This window comes from Marmota marmota, unplaced genomic scaffold, assembly GCF_001458135.2.
Source record: "Marmota marmota marmota unplaced genomic scaffold, marMar, whole genome shotgun sequence".
NCBI classification, from domain to species: domain Eukaryota; kingdom Metazoa; phylum Chordata; class Mammalia; order Rodentia; family Sciuridae; genus Marmota; species Marmota marmota.
This window is the reverse complement of record NW_025999949.1, coordinates 27,068,542-27,088,067: the sequence shown is the minus strand read 5'-3', so window position 1 is coordinate 27,088,067 and position 19,526 is coordinate 27,068,542. Positions and strand designations below refer to the sequence as shown.

General features: G+C 44.0%; 1 protein-coding gene across 1 annotated transcript in view; it reads left to right on the top strand.

The window, feature by feature from the left end:
• Window positions 1–19,526, top strand: part of Asap1 (ArfGAP with SH3 domain, ankyrin repeat and PH domain 1) — a 292,373-nt gene that overhangs the window by 240,358 nt on the left and 32,489 nt on the right. Inside the window, exons 15-21 of the mRNA XM_048802408.1 lie at window positions 1,029–1,077; window positions 7,997–8,138; window positions 10,189–10,280; window positions 15,981–16,167; window positions 16,398–16,483; window positions 17,994–18,109; window positions 18,256–18,323. Of these exons, the coding sequence (XP_048658365.1) occupies window positions 1,029–1,077; window positions 7,997–8,138; window positions 10,189–10,280; window positions 15,981–16,167; window positions 16,398–16,483; window positions 17,994–18,109; window positions 18,256–18,323 (740 nt within the window). The remainder of the gene's footprint in view (window positions 1–1,028; window positions 1,078–7,996; window positions 8,139–10,188; window positions 10,281–15,980; window positions 16,168–16,397; window positions 16,484–17,993; window positions 18,110–18,255; window positions 18,324–19,526) is intronic.

Below are 19,526 nucleotides of genomic sequence, written 5' to 3'. Positions count from 1 at the left end.
GTCATGAGGCTCTTCAGGTGTAGTGTGAGCTGGGTTCTACAGCATCATGTAAAGTTTAGATTCCCATGATTTTCATGACTTGGAGATTTCTTGGGTTATTAATGAGAAGGAAATAGGAAAAGTTGAAATTATATGGTTTCAAAAAGCCAAGAACCCCTAGATAGGAGAACCCATAGATTATTAATAATAGTTGTCAGTTATTGAGCATCTAAATGTGCCAGATACTTTTAATACATTATGGCTAACTCTCACAGAAGTCCTATCAGTTTTCCATTTTACAGAAGAGAAAAAAACTAAGCTTAGGAGAGGTTCAGTGATTTGGATGAGGTCACACAGCAATAAGGTGGGGATTTGGCCAGGGCCATGAAGCGCTCCTACCCATGTGTGTACTTGAACATACACATTGTCTTTTTCGTGAAGGACGAGGGCGCCCAGCCCAGAGCAGTCATGTAAGAAAGTGCTCAGTAAATATTATTTCACCCTGAATGTCTTGAAGCATCTTGCAAATCTTAGGTTTTAAGAAAGCACTTCTCTCATGGACATCTGTCCCAAATAGCCAATTTACACCTCATCCTCCCTTTCCTGAGTGGCAAAGTTGAGCCTTTCTTCCTGGAGAAGAAAGCAGGGGGCAGCCCAACACCTGGGGCAAAGTGGGCAGCAGCCGCCCTGCAGGGGGCTTTTAAGCCATGGAGAAGTGGCTGGTGAATCCTTGCTGAAAAGGAGATGCCACACTCTGCACTTTGTCCCCAAAGCCCACCTGGCCAGATGGGACCTCTTCCCTTCTCACTTTTGTTTCAGAAGAGGTGCCTAATGTTTGCATGGTATTTGTGTTATTATATTCCTCTGGTACTTGAGAACAATAATATTGACAGAGCAAACTGTGCATCTGGCAAAGCATGATGTAAAAAATAATCTTAGATTCCGACTCTTGCTGGATGGGGTTTTTTTTCCCTAGAACTTTAAAGAGCTGCGTTATACCTGAATGATGATGCTTTCTGAGGTTTCACTTTCTTTTTCTTTTCTTTTAGATAATAGGACATATCATTTTCAGGCAGAAGATGAGCAGGATTATGTGGCGTAAGTAGTTTGTAGAGTTAGTAGGAACCGCTCCTGGCTCTCCAAGCTCCTTTCCCACACTTTGCTTCTTCCTGCATCTGGGGTGCTCGGTCCTATCTGCTCAGTAAACGTTGACACCTCCTGCCATTTTGGGCCCAGGCCTCTCTGCTTCCGGGGTCATTGCTCCCTCCTCTGTGCCCATGGCTGCTTCCCCCCACTGTTGTCCTCTGGTGCTCACCCAGGGCCCTCTGGAGACCAGGAGCTTCCTGAGGACAAGGGCTGCACCTTACTTGTCTTTTAATCATGTCACCCACACTTAGAAAGGCCTTGCTCAGTGTTTGGTGGCCAAATGCATGAGCCAGTGTGCCTGGATGCTTGACTGTGCCTACGAGAGGGCAGTGGAGTCTGTCCTTGAGGAAGAACACTGGCAGGCCCCCTTTCCCTGGGTCACTGCATTGGGAAGAGCCAGGTCACATGCTACTGGGAGCATTCCCAAGCCACCTTCCTGTGGCTGCCCTGGGCTGCGGAAGGTGGTCTACGGCTATGATGTTCTCAGCTGCTCACAGCCCTGGTGCTAACGAGGGCAGTTGACCTTTATGCTGTTCAGATTTCTCTCATTTCTGGCAAGTCCCGGGGTAATGTGGGCTGAGTTTCACAAACTCTCAAAGTTCTGTCCCATCCATGGCAATCAGTATTGTCATTTTCCTTTTCTGATTTCTTCCCAGAGGGCCACAGGTGCCCTTCACACCCAGTGTGCCTCACACACCTCTTCTCTTTCATTCACTCTCACACGTGCTTCTCTGCAGCATTATTCTCATTTATTTATGTATATAATGGATATAATTAATAGGAAATACAAATTGACATCTTGGTTACCAAAACATCTTTGGGAAGTTTTTGCCGTTTTCTGTCCACTCTGAGGCATCTTGTGCAGGGCTGCCTATCTCCCAAAGACCTGTCTCTGACATTGTTTAGTGAACTGGGTGCAACATTTTTCTCTTTCCCTGTGGCAGAGGGGAAATGGTAAAGGGATCAGAAAGAGACTAGGAATGGGTAAAAGGCATGTGGAGTTGGGAAATACAGTCAAAGAGAATAAAGTGGAGAGGTAGGTTAGGGAGACAGAGAAGGAAGAGCCAGCTCTGTGTACCCATTCGTCCACCTGAATACTTATTAAATGCCACTGAGATACCAAGAACAGTGCAAAGCACTGAGAACACAACAAGAAATGTAGCGGAGCCCTGCCCCGAAGGAGACACGAGCCATGTGACGTGGAGCAGGCGCTAAGCACAAGGGCTACTGGGGGGAAGCAGACTCGGGGTGCTCACCTTCTGAGGTTCTTGAGGAAGTGACATTCTAGAGGAGGATAAGCTGTGCTGGCTCTGGCAGGCATGGAAGGGTGTAAGCACTCTGCCCTGCAGGCAGGGTCCTGACGGCAAGAAGCAACAGGCAGAGCAGGGAGAGGCCCCCGGGTTTGATGTTCCGAGCACAGAGTTGGCAGAGGAGAGTGTGACTCAGGAACCAGATGTGAAGGGACCCTGTCAGGAGGGCTGCCTTCCACCCACAGATTCAGAGAGCTGATGTTTATTGAGGTTACTGTGCTAAGTAGGTCACAACCCCAGGAAGGAGGAACTTTGATCCCTAGTTTGCAGATGAGGAAACAGGCACAGTGTGCCTGTGGCCAGGGTCCTGGTAAACCAGGATTTCAATCCAGACAGAATTCCAAACCCACGGGGGAATATTGCTTCCTGAACTTCTCTGATTCCTCTCTTCCCTCTCTCCCCCTCCTCAGAGCTCTAACTGGAAAACAAATGAGAAATTCACGTGAGGTCAGGAGGTGTCCACCTCATCTTTGTGGCCTTCTGTATAAATCCAGGCCTCCAGTGTCTTATTGATTCTCAGGGCTTAGAGGCATTTCAGCCCCATTTTGTTAGGTGACTGGTTTCCTGCCCATGGGACTCAGCACTCTTCAGTAAAAATGTTGCTTTGTCCATCGTGAAATTGCCACACATTTTGCACTTCAGCCTATTCAGGTAGAGGCGGGAGGCTTCATTTTGAGTGATGTAGGAGGTAACTGCACAAAGAAATCACGTGCCCAGAGGGAAGCCTCAGTTCTTTTTTTACCTCCAGGTTCACATAGAGGCAGTTTCACTGAATCATTGGGTTCCGACCCAGTGCAAAAAAGTGTCCAGTGGAACTAAATGAAAAAAATTCTTTCTGACCAAGGAAGGGGGCAGTGTCAAGTCCAGCACTGGCCTTGCTCCAGGTTCTGCTCACCAGCGCCTTTCCCCTAAAGTATGGGGCCACGGCCATCTCTTCAGTAAGCTGAGGAGAGTGAGGATTTTGCCAGTGAGGACGAAATGTGTGAAGCTCCTCACAGGGTGGCAATTTATTTTTTTGATCTTGTAAAACTCAAAGTTATTTTTAAGGTATTAAAATACAATTATGTACTGCTGCTTAGACTTTTTTTATGTCTGTTACTTTAAAAGTTACATATTGTTAGAAGTAGTTACTTTGACTCTTGACCCTTTTGAAATATAGCCATTCTAATTCCATCAAATCTGAATTACTTCCCTGGAGACTTAATTGTCCTTTAAATGTGTTTTTTCTGATTATCCTGACAAACTTCTTTTTTTTTTTTTTTTTTTTTTTTTATCCTGAGCCTTGGGGTAAAGAGACAAATGTGGCATAATGGGAGAAATTCTGAAAGGGGGCCAACAAAATGGCTTTCCTCCCAGCCTTCCCAGTCCAGCTGCAGGGCCCTGGGAAAGTCACATAACTGTCCTGGTTTCTGTTGCCTCATCTTCAAGGTATTTTAAACCCCAGCCTACAGGCTCTCGGGGAATTTTGTTTCAAAATCATAAGTCCTTGGCCTATGGTAGAGACTGGTCCATATTAAGGAGCCGAACGTCATGGTGCCTGAGGAAAAGCAAACTGGAAATGTCTGCTGTCAGCAGGGAGACCATTAACAGCAGTCTGGCCAGTGAGTTGCACAGTAGCTGTCCTTGTCACACCAGCCTCTTGAATTGTTTTTTAAGAAAACAGTTTGTTTTCTAACTTGAGACTAAATAATTAAAGATACTGTTTAATTTAAAATGTATCACGTGCCCTGCCCATTCCTAGACATTGGTTCTGAAGTGTTTTCTGCATCTCCATAGAAAAGGGAAGCTATTCAGGTGTGTCATGATGTCCTGAAGGTGAGCGCCACCTAGAGTCAACGGTGTGAGGTGCAAGCCAGTGCTCCAAGCAGTTAGTTTTAATTCTCAAATTTCGCTATTACTTAGTCTAACATTTTGTAGATGGTGCTTTGCTTTGTATCAGCTTCATCCTACAATATATAGAACAAAATAACAAAAAAAAACCATACCCAACATACTCAGTTCTAAACTTCCATATGACGTTTTGAAGACAAGCTTTCATTTTGAAGCCAGTGGCTGGCAATGTTTTTCATTATCTTTTTTAAACTTTGGCTTTTTCTTCCTCATTCATTAAAGTAATACAAACTTATTTTAGATTGGGAAAATTACATAAAAGCAGAGACAAGGTATTCCTCATCAGTTTTTTCCTAAAGAAAATCACTCAGAGACAACCAGTGTTAGCATTTTGGTGAAATCCGTCCTTTTTAGTCATTACAATACCTGGCTTCAAATTATACAGCAAAGCTGTAGTAGCAGAAACTGGCATAATCACAGACACATACAGATGGTACAAAATAGAAGACACAGAGACAAGCCCATGCATCTACAGTCATCTGATTCTTGACAGGGATGCCAAAAACATACACTGGGGAAAAGAGCCTTTTTAACAAATGGTACTGGGAAAACTGGTTATCCACACGCATGAGAATGAGACTAGACCCCTATCTTTCACCCTGTACAAAACTCCACCTCAACTCAAAATGAATCAAAGACTTGGAAATTAAGCCAGAAACTATGCAACTCCTAGAAGAAAACACAGGGTCAACACTCCAGCATGTAGGCACAGCTAGGACCCCTAAAGCTCAGGAAATAATGCCAAGAGTTAATGAATGGGATAGTCTCAAGTTAAAAATCACAGCACAGGAAGCAAGAATGTGAAGAGAGAAAACCTATAGAATAGGAGAAAATTTTTGCTAACTAATTCTATGACAGGATTAATAACCAGAATATATAAAGAATTCAAAAAAATAATAAATGGGCACATGAACTAAACAGACTCTTCCCAAAAGAAGAAATACAAGCAATTGACAAATACATGGAAAAAAAATATGTTCAACATCATTAGCAGTTAGGGAAATGCGAATCAAAACTGAGAAGATTTCATCTCACACAAGTTACGGCAGCCATCAAGTACACAAATAATAATGCTAGAGAGGATGTGGAGGAAAAAAAACATACCCAACGTACTCAGTTCTAAACCTCCATATGATATTTTGAAGACAGTGGCTGGCAATGTTTTTCATTATAACTTTTACATCATTGGTGGGGTTGTAATTAGCAAAACCACCATGGAAATCAGTATGGAGGTTCCTCAGAAGACTAGGAAGGGAACCACCATTTGACCCAGCTGTACCACTCCCTTGTATTTATTGTATTTAAAGAGTTAAAGTTATACTGTACCAGTCTATGCATACCCATGTTTATAGCAGCCCAGTTCACAATAGCCAAACTGTGGAACCAGCCTAGGTGTCCATCAACAGATGAATAGATACAGAAGATATGGTGTATATGCACAATGGAGTTTTATTCAGCCAAAAAAAAAAATAAAGAAATTGTCATTTTCAGGAAAATGGATGGAGCTTGATACCATTATGTTAAGTGAAATAATCCAGACTTAAAACATAGGGTTGTATGTTTTCTCTCATGTGGGAGCTGGAGAGGAAGAAGGGGAGGGGGCTGGGGTCGTAGCTTTCGGGAGAGTGCTTGCCTCACACATGTTGGGCATTGGGTTCGAAGGCACCACATAAAAATAAAAAGTAAAGATATTGTGTCCATCTTTAAAAAAAATCAAAGAGAGATCAGTAAAGTAGAGCACAGGGACCCAGGGAGGGAAGAGGAGAAATGCTGGGGACTAAATATTGGCCAAGTTATGTTTTATATTGTGTGCATGTATAAATGTGGAACAAATTCCACTATGTATAATTATGATGCACTGATAAAAGGAAGAAAATAAATTGACAAATGCAATCATATATATTTATTATCATGTGATATTTTGTTGCCACCATTTAAAAAATCGAAGTTTTTAGGTAATTACATAGTTATGTTTTTACAAGTTCTCTGAACTGCTCAAGGTAAATGAAATTACTTGCACCCAAAATGTTTGTAAGGTAGGGGACATTGTCAGTTTGTGTCTCCTGTGTTCCCTCGGGCTTTCTGTAAATAGACTATGATTTAATTGATTAGGGTTCTGCTGTTTCACATGAGATCTTCCAGCTCCCCCAGGTCAGAGCCTTGCTTGTTCCCCACATCCTTAATCACAGTTAATTTACTTCCTGAGTCTCAACTTCAAAAGTCAGAAGGGTCCAATGTCATCAACTAATGAAGTAGACCAGTGGGGACTGTGGCAAAATGATATTTCATGCCCCTTCCAAAAGGGGCAGCTGCCACCAGACCACTCCAGATCCCACCAAGTTTCCCACGTTTTGCTTTGTTTTCCCCCAAAATTGAACTCTAGAATGGCTCTACCCCTGAGCTACATCCAGTCCTTTTTGTTTTTTATTTTAAGACAGGGTCTCACTAGGTTACTGAGACTGGCCTAGAACTTGTCATCCTCCTGCCTCGGCCTCCTGAGTTGCTGGAATCGCAGGATGTGCCTGAGAACTTGCTTGTTCACATTCCCCTTCGTGGTTATTTCATGCTTTATTAAGTAGCACCCGGTCTTTGGACTGGAGGCAGGGGGTTACTGGGGTGCAGGTGACAGTCCTACTGCATATGTTATCAGGGAGCCTTCACGCTCCATTGTGCATTGTAAATGTCACTGTTTGATGTTCCTTTTTCATAAGCATAAATGTTATGGCTGCTAACATAATATTCCTTCATTTTCACCTGTAAGCGTCCTCACAGACAGGCTTCCACAGCAGATGCCTCCGCTGAGCTCTGTCCCATTCCCTCCCCTTCTCCAGTGATCCCTCGCTGGCCCCCTGCCCCCTGGCATCCCCTTGATTCTGCCCGCATAGAAACAAGGCACCACGTGTGTTCCTGCCGGTCCTTAGCTGCACAGGTTTCTACTTGTCTGTCTTCTCCTGTGTTGCTTTCCCCTCTTTAAGCCTTTCCTTCGAGTTTCCTTTCTCTCCTTTCCCTCATTTTATAGCTACTTGGGGTGGGGGGTCTCTTTTGGAAGTTCTTGATGAAAGAGGACTGTTTGCAGTGAAGGGAAAAAGCCACGGCCACACCCCCAAAGGCCTCCTGCCTCTGCTGTTCTGACTGCAGGTGGATATCNTGGCAGAATGAAGAGTAACTGCTCAGGTGCTGACCGATCAAAAAGAAATAACCGACTCTTGTGGTTGTGCATGATGTGGAGTTTCACTGATCGTATGTTCATATAGGAAAGTTATGCCTGATTATTCTACTGGCTTTCCCATTCCTATCTCCCCACTGCCCCTGTCCAATCTGGTGACCCCCAAACCCCCACCCCACACTTATTGTGAGGCAGTATTCACATATCAGAGGGAACATTCAGCTGTTGGTCTTTTGGAGAGGGGATTGGCTCATTTCATTTAGCATGATAGTCTCCAGTTCTATCCAACCACAAGAACGGGATTCTAGTTAGAATAAATTATACTCCATGTATGTATAATATGGCAAAATTCACTCTACTATTATGTATATATAAAAAGAATGAGTTTTTTAAATGAGTTTTTTAAAAAAAGGAAAAACAGAGCATCAAAGCAAGTTTTATACTATTTTAGCTTTCTCTGTAATTGCATGCTAAATTAGATATCTTGTTTGTTTCATTAAATTGTTTCCACAGAACCCACCTGGCTTTCAACCAACTTGGGTATTTTGACCTGTATAGAATGTTCCGGCATCCATAGGGAAATGGGGGTTCATATTTCTCGCATTCAATCTTTGGAATTAGACAAATTAGGAACTTCTGAACTCTTGGTAAGTAATAACCTCTACTTTGAAAGAGAACTTAAAATTTATTTATTTTTTTTTAACTTTTTTTTTGAATTTTTAATATTTATTTCTCAGTTTTCGGCAGACACAACATCTTTATTTGTATGTGGTGCTGAGGATCGAACCCGGGCCGCACGCATGCCAGGCGAGCGCGCTACCGCTTGAGCCACATCCCCAGCCCAAAATTTATTTTTATGAATATATTTAATATATTGATTGGGGATTTTTGTCTCTGCTAGGTACAAAGAATTCTAATTTCCTGAATTTTTTATGAGTTTTAGGAAACAACTTTTTGTTTTTTTTGATGCTGGGGATTGAACCCAGGAGCCTTTAACTACTGAGCCACATCCCCAGACCTATTTTGTATTTTATTTAGAGACAGGTTCTCACTGAGTGGCTTAGCACCTCACTGTTGCTGAGGCTGGCTTTGAACTTGCAGTCCTTCTGCCTCAGCCACCCAAGCCACTGGGATTACAGGTGTACACCACCTCACCTGGCTAGGAATTCGTTTTTATAATAAGTTAAAATCACATGTTCACATTACCTAATGACTTATGTTATTAAAAATAATGACTAAAAAGTTCTTGATTTTATTTGTACTGTTTCTGTTTGTAAAAGGACATAGGACTTAGAATTACTAAGTCACAATCACTGTCACAAAACCAGTTACTCCTTAATTCATAACTTCTTGACCTCATAACAAGAATAAACAGTGTGAACTTGTGTTGCTTAGCTTTGTAATATGAAAAAAAAAATGTTATGAACAGTTAAATTTTTCTTGAACCACTGCTCCTCCCATCATGATTCACCTGAATATGGAGCCCTCATCAGATCCAAGTTAAATTGGTGCTGCCATAAATATGTCAAGAAAGGAAACAGAAGGCCTAGGTGGCATCGGCATGATGCCTGGAGGCCCTGAGCCTTGTCTTGACAAGTTTAACCCTGGGGCACTAACAGCAAGTCTTTGTATGTAAAGTGAAAATGTCTAAGTAAAATAGAACTCAGAAGGGTCTCCCTGGAGCAGCTCCTGAGTGAACAGGAGCTGAGGACAAGCTGATGACCTCGCTTGTCACTAGCCTTGTCTAGAGAAAAGTGCCAAAAGCTCTGGACAGCCAGTCACCAGCCAGCAGCCTGCCCCAGCTGAGGGTCCACTGTGCAGTGATGATCCTCCTTGTGTTGTGTGTGCCTCTTCATTCAGAAAATAGGAAATCGTGCTGACAATGGGCTCCCGTTTCCCTCAGGATTGCAGAGAAAGGCTCAGACCTGATACCTGAGCACTTTCTCCTTTAGTGCACAGTTGGTGCTACTGAATAAAGTGCATCTCCTTGACTTGTGGAAATGAAACCCGGTCTAACACCTAGAAATAGGAAAGCCCAGTACTAAACACTTGATGTGCAGTAAACCCAGGCCTTGTCTACTGAAGGATGAGTACTTCGTCAACCTCACCTTGCTCTCAAAATTATATGAATAACCAAAGGCCCTCCGGGACAAATTTTCTTGGAAATACCTTGAATCCAGAAACAAAATGTTCCGTAGGTCCTCAGTAGTTACCTGTAGCATCTTAATCTGTACCCAAATACAAAAAGTAATCCTACTTTTCTGCCCACTAGGAGTAAATTTCATCATAAAATGGAGATGAGCTGGGGTTGAAAAATCTGTTTCTGCCCATTAGGAATTCAGCCTGAACTCACAGATGGAGGTTTCTCTCTCTGATCTCAAAGGGTTTATCTGTGTGTAGGACCAGATCCTATTCTATTCTGGCATTTACCACTTGATATTGTAGATGTGATTGATTTTCTTGTCAGCCTCACTAGGGAAAAGAGAGCATGATCTGCCCATTTCTCTCATTCAGAGTTCAGTGCCTGGCATGTAGTAAGTAGATACTCAGTAAATTTTTGTTGACCAGTTGAATGGATGGTTTATATTCTGAGTCAAATGAAGGAAAATATACATTCAGAAATCGCAAAAGCAAATAATAGGAAGCTTTTAACTAATAGTAAAGAGCTTACTGTATTGTGTTTTGTTTATGTTGCAGCTGGCCAAGAATGTAGGAAACAATAGTTTTAATGATATTATGGAAGCAAATTTACCCAGCCCCTCACCAAAACCTACCCCTTCAAGTGATATGTAAGTATCTCTAATATATTAAATTGTTCACTGTTCTATAATTGTTTTTCTATCCTCCCCCAAAATCTTCTTAGTGGTTAAGTTTTCCCATTATTGGGGAGAAGCACAGCAAAATGTATTTTTGGAATCCACAGATTCTTTCCACCATCAGCTTCCGCTAGGTAGGTGCAGCTGAGCACCTGCTCTGTGGAGCATAGAACTTCATGAGGATGGGGGTAGTTTTCTACACTTGGAGCATGTTGTGACACATGAAAGACCTACAAAGACTACTGGAGCTGGGCACCGTGGTGCTCACCTATAATCCCAGAGACTCGGGAGGCAGGAGGATCACAAGTTCAAAGCCAGCCTGGACAGCTCGGCAAGACCCTGTTCAAAAAGCAAAAGAATGGGGGTTGTAACTCAGTGGTAGAATGTCCTTGGATTCAATCATCCCTGGTACCAAAAAAGAGAGAGAGAGAAGAAAAGGACCATGGGAGATTCCTATCAGACTGACAAAACTCCCAATGCTTTCCACCCCAATGCTTTTACTCAGTAAGTCTGTGGGGAAGCAGACATTCTACTAATATGTTGCTGGTGGAAGTACAAGATGGCACATTATAAAAAACAAATTAGTGGGGCTGGGGTTGTGGCTCAGCAGTAGAGTGCTTGGCTGGCATGTGCGAGGCACTGGGTTCGATCCTTAGCACCACATAAAAATAAATAAAATAAAGGTGTTGTGTCCAAATAAAATTTTAAAAAAATTTTTTTTAAATAAATTACCTATATTTACCAAATCTATAAATCTGTTTACCCTTTGACTCAACTGTCCCACTTCTGTGAATTTATTCCTCTTCTGTAGTAGCAAAAGTAGAAACAAAGCAAGTATCCATTTATAGGCCTCTGAGTGAATGTTAGGGTATAGTCACACAGCTGAGCACTGTGTAGATCATTTTTACATAAAAGAAAGCAAGACACAGAGCATCAAACAAAACGGACTCTCCTGGGGAAAGGAAGGGTGCCAGGGAGTCAATAAAGTACACCTGTCCCTTCAATCCAGGCTCATGTTCAAACTTGGGAACTGAAATTTGGCTCAGTTTGTTGATAATTCCCCTAAATCTCTCACTACTCACTGCCTAGGTCTTAGATTCTGATAGTAAAAGATGCATAAAGGTAGATGTTTATGAACTTAAAATTCACTTGAGGGAACACTTGAAAGCACACAGGAAATCAATAAAATTGCATGCTCTGGGCAGGAGTGGGTGTGAGACTTCTAAGTATTCTTTGATATCACTTTTATGTTTGAGCCATGTAACTCTATTAATCTATTAAAAGTGTTTTAATTGAATTAAACCCAGGTTCTTACGCATGACGATCATGCTCTATCACCAAGCTACACCCTCAGCCCCCACGATTCAAGTGTTCTCAGTGCTGTGTAGAGTAGGATAGAGACTGACTGCCCCAGTGGTCAGGGAAGGCCTTGGAGGAGGAAGGCTGGAAGCAGGACACCGCTCTTCCTTGGACACCAGATTTGAGAAACTACTCAAATTATTAGTGGGCACATTTAGTCTGAAATGTGAGATCAAGTCTCACAGAAGCCTCTTGGCAGTGGTCTTTTCTTGGATTCTGCAATGCTTGCTGTGTGCTTCCTGTCTGCTAGGGAAACAGCAGGAGACAAACTGCATGCAGAGCCCATCAGCCATGATGCCTGGGGTCTGGAGGGTAGCATAGGTGTGACCCAGGGAGTGAGAGTTTGGGGTGCTGGGGGCTTGGATAGCTCCCCTACCTAACATGGAGGCCATCTTGCTTGGCAGCAACGTCCAAGTATATCGTCACAAAAACTGCTGATGTCTTTTCCGCATTAGTAAGAGCAGGTCACCCCGAGAGGTCAACTTGGGAAATCAGCTGGATCATAAAGCTGCAGTAAACAAAGAAGTTCTGAGTCCCCTCACCAGCCTTCTGGCAGCAATGGCTTGAGCACACAGAGAGCCATCCTGCCCACGCCAGTGCTTCCAGAGTCTCTGCACACCCAGAACTCAGACCTTGCTAGGAGAGAGTATAACCAGGCTGCTGCACTTCAGATCCCTGCCCTCTGTGACTTGAGCTGTGTGACCTTAGGCTAGGCCTGTGCCTCAGTTTCCTCATGTGAAGACTGTGTCTACCTCTTGGGGTTATGCTAAGGCTTAAGGGGCTTGCATTAAAAAATGACTGGGGACAGCACTCTGTAGAAGTATTATTTTATTTCATTATTTGGACAGCTACCCAGAGAAATAAAGTGAACCTTCTGTAATATGCAGTTCATCATTTAGTCATTCAGCAAACAACTTTTTTTTTTTTTGAGACAGTCTAAGCTCTTTCAGACTGGCCTTTAATTTGCAATCCTCCTGTCCCAGTCTCCCGAATAGCTGGGATTTCAGGCATGTGCCACCTGCCCTGTTCATTCAGTAAATTCTTATTAGGCCACCTCTAAGCTCTGGGTATTGTGTTAGGTGCCAAAGATATAGTAACAACACAGAGTTCCTGTCCTTACATTCTGACCATGGTGAGGAAAACAGAGAATTAAAAACTAGATAGTATAATTTCTCCTAGAATTAGGTGTTATAAAGGGAATACGAGAAGATGAGTAGGGTTTTGGTAGGAGGGGTGGTTAGAGTGGAGAGCTGCAGTAGGTGGGCCTGACAGCGGGCCAGGCTGCTGGACAGTGGTGTGGGTGCAGGACAGGCGCGGCTATTCTAAGCTGTAAGACAAAGGCAGGTGTGACTGCAGGGACAGCAGGAGGCAGAGTGTAGGAGATGGCATGTGAGGTGGGGCCAGATCACAGGTGGCCTGTAGGATGTGTGATGTTTGGGGTTTTATCCTAAGTGTGACTGAGAGGTTTTAAACAGAGAAGCTTGATGATCTAAGTTCTGTTTTTAATGTGTCATTTTAGCACAGGAGTTCTCAACTAGGGGTGACCGTCCCTGGCCACCAGAGGACACTAGGCAGTGTCCAGACCTGGGCAGGTGCCACTGGCACCAGTGGGCAGAGGCCAGTCGTCCTGAGGTTAGAAGCCCTGCTGTAGCTGATTATGAAGGACAGATGGTGGGGCAGATGGAAGCACAGCCAGGGAGAATCTGGTCGGCCAGATCCACTGCGGATGGAAGCAGTGCAGCCAGAGGTGGCAGCAGGGGGACGAAGCAAAATAGTTGGACTTCAGTGTTCTGAGGGGAGTTGCTGGTGGCTAAGGCCTTGCTGGTGGGTCTAAGTGTGGGGCGTCTGAAGAGCTCACTGAGAAGGTAATCCGTGGGCTTTCGCCTAAGCCCCCAGGTACATACAGGGACCACTGATTGGAATACGGTAGATGAACAGGGCCAGGTTTGGGGGGAGCTGTCTTTTCCAGCCCTAGGAGGGGGTCTCTGGTGTCCAGAGCTTTAGACAGCTGACCTCCCCCCACCTCAGAACCCCAGTGTCACAAAACCTGTGATTGCCAGGGGACTACAAACCAAGAGCCCTGGAAGAATTGAACATATCCTGTCTAGTGAGAGGCCACACACTTCCTGTGGCCACAGATCGGGTGACCCAAGGGTGGCGATCTTCAGGGTGGCCCAGGTGGTATGACACTCAAGTGTCCTCTGCGTCATTTCTGCCAGATGGTCACTGGTGTTGGTGTGTTCCTTCCAGCACCTGGATGCCACCTGCAGAACTTCCTGAAGGTTAGTTAAAACACCAGAGGTCTCCCTCCCACAGCTCTCCATCGTTGGTCCTAGTTCTGCCTTCTGGTAGCAAAAGGAAGACAGCTTTCAAAAGAGGCTTTAACCCGTGTATCACTCTATTCTGTACCTACTCTTGCATCCCTGGAAGGGTACATATGGCAGGGGGCATTAGTCTTATTTTACAGATAAGAGAACAGGCACATCCAGAACTTGGTCTATCAAGTGGTATCAGTTTAAAGCAAGCCGTTCAGTTCTTCAGCCTGATGCTCGACACAGTAGCTGCCTTCACACTTCATGTAAGTCACGAGGGGACTCAGAAGCCAGGCTTAGCCTATTCTTTCACCTTAGTGGAAGTTTTTGTTTGTTTCCAGTTTGTGTGTGTGTGTGTGTGTGTGTGTGAGCGCACGCGCGCACGCACGCACTTGGGATGGAATCCACATACTCACACATGCTGGCAAGCACTCTACCACTGAGCTACCCCAGCCCTCTTTAGCAGTCTTCTAGCACATCAGACTGTGGCCATCCTAAAAGGACTTTGACCTAAGTGTAAAGACACCCGTGCGTGCTAGATCTTGGTTACTTAGCAGACGCTGCACAAAGTTGAGGAAGGGCCAGCAGCTGTGTGCTTTCCTCACCCAGCTCAGCTCTTTTGACCGTCCACCCAGAATGAGAGAACTGTACAGTTCTGAACAGTGTAGAACGCGGGGGCCAGCAGCAGTTACCGCAGGTGTGGTGACTATTTCCGAGCAAGGAATCTTATATCCCTTGTGAGAGAGCCATCTCTGAAGCAAGAAAGCACCTGTTAGGTGCTGTACTTTCTTGAATTCAAAATGTGCTAAGGAGTATTGTTCACCATTTTTAGATGAAAAAGCAGAAGCTCATAAAGATGAAGTAAGGGCACACAGCTGGCACGCTACAGAACTAGGATATGAACTCAGACTCTGTTTGCTGTCTTTTTAGTAACTGGCTCGTGGAACTAGGAAAATGGTTCATTCAAATTAGGGACACACTGGTAGGAATGTAACACCAAACACAGGAGGTTGGTATCTGTTCAGGTACAGCTGGATCTGGAATGGCAGGCATGATCATCTGACCCCAGCTCTGTCTCCCTATCTCTTGTCTCCTTTCCTCTGAGCTGACTTCTGTTTCAGAATTATCCCAAAGGTGGCAAAGATGACCATTGTGCCACTTAGGTTGTATTTTCTTTTTCTTTTTTCCTTCTTTTTTTTTTAGTGGTTGATGGACCTTTATTTTATTTATAAGTATGTGGTGCTGAGAATCGAACCCAGTGCCTCACACATGCTAGGCAAGCACACTACCACCGAACTACAACCCCAGCCCTTAGGTTGTATTTTCCAGTGGCCAGGAGGTGGGTTTGGTCACACCAGGACCAAGTGAACTGAAGTAGCGAGGGTGACTATTCAAGAAATGTCACACCCACTCAGACCTTGGGCTGGTTGTCCACAGCAGGCTACTGCTGCCAGCCTGAAACCTGTGCAGGGAAGAGAGTCGTTGTCATCCTTCGGGAGCTCAGTGTTGGCCTGTGGGGGTTACTGAAGACAGCCTTTCTGAGCCTCAGTCACATCAACTATAAAATGGGGTATTGTATCTGAAGACTAAAATCCTTTTCTCAAAGCTCTGAAAACTTTTAATTGGTCTTTAAGGAGTTTTAACTTTTTTGATTTTTCAACTTCTATAAATACTTACATGGATTTGAGTTTGAAATATTAATAAATTTCTTATGATCTCAAGGTGGGGAAAAATCAGCTATGGTCTATAAGCCATTAATTTTGTAACTGCACATTACCTGCATATACTAGTAAATATATATATATATATATATCAATTTCTTCCTTTTGTCTCTCTTGTAATAACTTGGTCTAAAACCTGGTTTTTTTGAATATTGAAAAGAACCATATTTTAATGGCTCTTAAAAGCTCTTCTCAAAGAGGAATGTCTGTCAGAACAATGTGTGAAGCTTTAGCTATTGAAAAATCAAGTTCTTGGGTCATCTTCTTTTGTTCTGTTGTAGGACTGTACGAAAAGAGTACATCACTGCGAAGTACGTCGACCACAGGTTCTCAAGGAAGACCTGCTCCTCCTCGTCAGCTAAGCTGAGTGAGTTGCTGGAGGCCATCAAATCCAGGGATCTACTTGCACTCATTCAAGTCTATGCAGAGGGGGTGGAGCTCATGGAACCACTGCTGGAACCTGGACAGGTAGGGCCTGTTAAAATCCCAGGGCAGAATGTCACAGCTGCTCAGATGATGTCACGTTACTGTAGCGCAAGATGACGGGTCCTTATACCTTGATTGTGTGAACATGTCTAAACGAGAATTCAAAGTGAAAGCGGTGCTCTTAATAATTGCTTAGTGCATGGATGTAGCTGAAGCTGCTGGAGGCAAGTGGGCCTGTTCTCATCCTGCCATCCTTACCCTTCCCTTCTCAGGAGCTCGGGGAGACTGCCCTTCATCTTGCTGTCCGAACTGCAGACCAGACATCTCTCCATTTAGTTGACTTCCTTGTACAAAACTGGTATGGCTTTTGCTTTCTCTGTTGAATTTATATGACTTACACAGTAGCACAAATGGGTCCTGTTAGTGGCCTAGATCAGGACTGAGCAAGCTTTTTCTTAAAAAGATAATAAAAATTTGAGGCTTTGCAAGCCATGAGGTCTCTATTGCAGCTGTTCGCTTCAGCCATTGTGGATTGAAAGCAGCCAGAGACAGCATGTAAATGAGCGAGCGAGCGTGGCTGTGTTCCAGTAAAACTTCATTTACAAAAACCGGGGATGGGCCAGATATGTTCTACAGGCTGTAGTTTGCCAACCGCTGGCCTCGATAAATGTAAAATCCCGAGGACAAGTCGAAAGAAGGCGTAACAGCAAGGCCAGCCATGTTTTGTGAGTTTTCATTGTTCCTAAGCTCAGTGTAAGGCAGCAGTGTATGTGGCTGGATCATGGTTCATTCAAATTAGGGACACACTGGTAGGAGTGTAACACCAAACACAGGAGGTTGGTATCTGCTAAATTCTTTATTGGGTTGCTCTGTAAGCAGCAGACGAGAGGAGGAGCTGGAGCTTATCCAGAGGGAGTCATCGAATGGGAAGAATGGTGCGTGGACAGGAGCCAAATGGTGTAAATGCCCAGGCTTCCTCCTCAGAGGTAGCAGTGCAGTGGCAGAGAACGTGGTCTCCAGACAAGTCCCCCTGTCCACGTCCCCACTTGCCTGTCCCTGTCTTGGTAGTCGTGAAAACAAGCATGTAGCCTCTGTGTACCTTGGTTTTTCATCTGTGCAATAGAAGCTATGAATAGTACTCATCAAGTGGGTGTGAAGATTACGTGTGCCATACCTGGAAAAGCTAAGAGAGTGTCTGTCCCACAGGAGGCACTCAATAAGTGCCCACCATTACTATCAGTATGTTATGGACAAAGTTAGGTGTAATGTTAGGAACATGATTTTCCCTGTGAACAATAAGGGCTCATATTTGAGTCAGTTATCAACACAGAAATAAGTAATTATAAGGCTAAGCCTGGTGGCACATGCCTCTTGTCCCAGCTGCTCGAGAGTCTAAGGTTGGAGAATCACAAGTTCCAGGCCAGCCTGCACAACATAAACAACATAATTTGGCTCTGTATTTAAAAAAAAAAAAAAACACAGAAATGAGCAATTACAGTATTAGTTTCCCCTTAATCTGCAGTTTTGAGTTGTCAGTTACCCATGGTCATCCATGGTCTGAAAATTCTAAAAATAAATAATTCATAAGTTTTCAGTAACTTTCATTACAGTCTATTGTTGTTATTACTTTGTCATTGTTGTTAATCTCTTTCTGTGCCTGATTTATAAATTACACTTTATCCACAGGTATGTGTATATATGGAAAAAAACATAGTCTCTATAGGGTTTAGTACAGTTTGTAGTTCAGGAATCTGCAGAATTCCTGAAATGCAGGTACATATCTCCCACAAAAGAGGGAGGAACTACTGTCGCACACGGTTTAAGTTGTAGAGGAAGTCAGTTCTTCCAACAAAGTTGTAATTTTTCAGTGGGAACCTGGATAAGCAGACGTCCCTGGGAAATACGGTTCTGCACTATTGCAGCATGTACGGCAAGCCCGAGTGCCTGAAGCTGCTGCTGAGGAGCAAGCCCACCGTGGACATCGGTAAGCCTGCCTCGGTGTCTCTTGGTAGCCGTTCTCTGAACATTTCTCCAGCAGGACTGAGACTTACATGGTACTTCAGTTATTGTTCCTTGACTTTCAAGATGTGTCCTAGATGATCATGTAATTTATTTTTCCCCGTATTTCAGTTAACCAAGCTGGAGAAACTGCCTTGGACATAGCAAAGAGACTCAAAGCTTCCCAGTGCGAAGATCTGGTGAGCAAAAAATGGAATGGGATATTTTTTTAGACATCAGCAGCCTTGAAAGTGTCATTGAGAGAAAGTGGAATTGGAGATAAAGGAAGCAGATTCATTCCTTTAAACGTTTGCTAAAGAAATTCAGACAAGCACTAAGCTGCATTTGAAAAGTGGTAAAATGACAAACTTGTCTTCTGCATGTCTTTTGAATGCAGTCGTGACGTGGGAGTGAGAGGCTTTGGAGAAGTGTCGATGCCAGCTAGGGTTGAGGATGAGGCCGTGTCCATTAGGCTTGCTCTGCAGCTAACAGTAAAGAATTGTAGGGAAGCCACTTCAAAGCTGGCAGGTAAAGCCCAGTGTGCTGGTTCTCAGGCGCTGAGCACACAGCTCTCCCAGCTCCCCAACCCACAGTGCATGCTTGCCTTTGGACCCCACTAGCTCTTGCTTAATACCCTGGGCCTTCATGTCAGCATGCACTCCTGACCATAGTGACTCAGTCTGTGTCTCTGTTGCTAACAACACAGTACCACAGACTTGGTAGTTACAAAGAAAATAGATTTTTTTTCAGCTTTTGGATCTGGTTCAGGTCCAGGGGCCACATCTTATGGTGGCCTTTTTGCTGGTATAGCACATGAGAGACTGGGAGCACGTGTGTCATCTCCCTCTTCTTCCAAAGCCATCAGTATTCAGTCTTAGGGCTCAACCTCAATGAGCTTCTTAATCCCAGTCACCTCCCGGAGCCCCCCCATCTCTAAACATTATGATTGGATTCAGTCTCCACCCACTTAATACCTCACCATGTGGATTGGATTCTAGCATGAGTTCCAGAGGGGACAAACTGTATTCACACCGTAGCTCATGGGAAAGGGAGAGAGAGGAAAGAAGAAGGCATATTCCCTCAAATTTTCTGCTGAGTGCCAGGTTCCAGGCCTCACAGTTGTATTTTTTTTTTTTTATTCTTAAAAGGACCCTTTAAGACAGTTATCCTTACCCACATTTTATAAATAAGAAATGGCATGCCAGTAATCCCAGTTACTCTGGACACTGAGGCAGGAGGGTTGCAAGTTTAAGGCCAACCTGGGTAACTTAGACCCCATCTGAATATTTAAAAAGAACTGTGATGTAGCTCATGGCAGAGCACTTGACTGGGTTCAGTCCCCAGTACCAAAAATATTTATTTTTGACCATGGGCTGGGACTTTGTAAAGGCCTATCTCTTAAA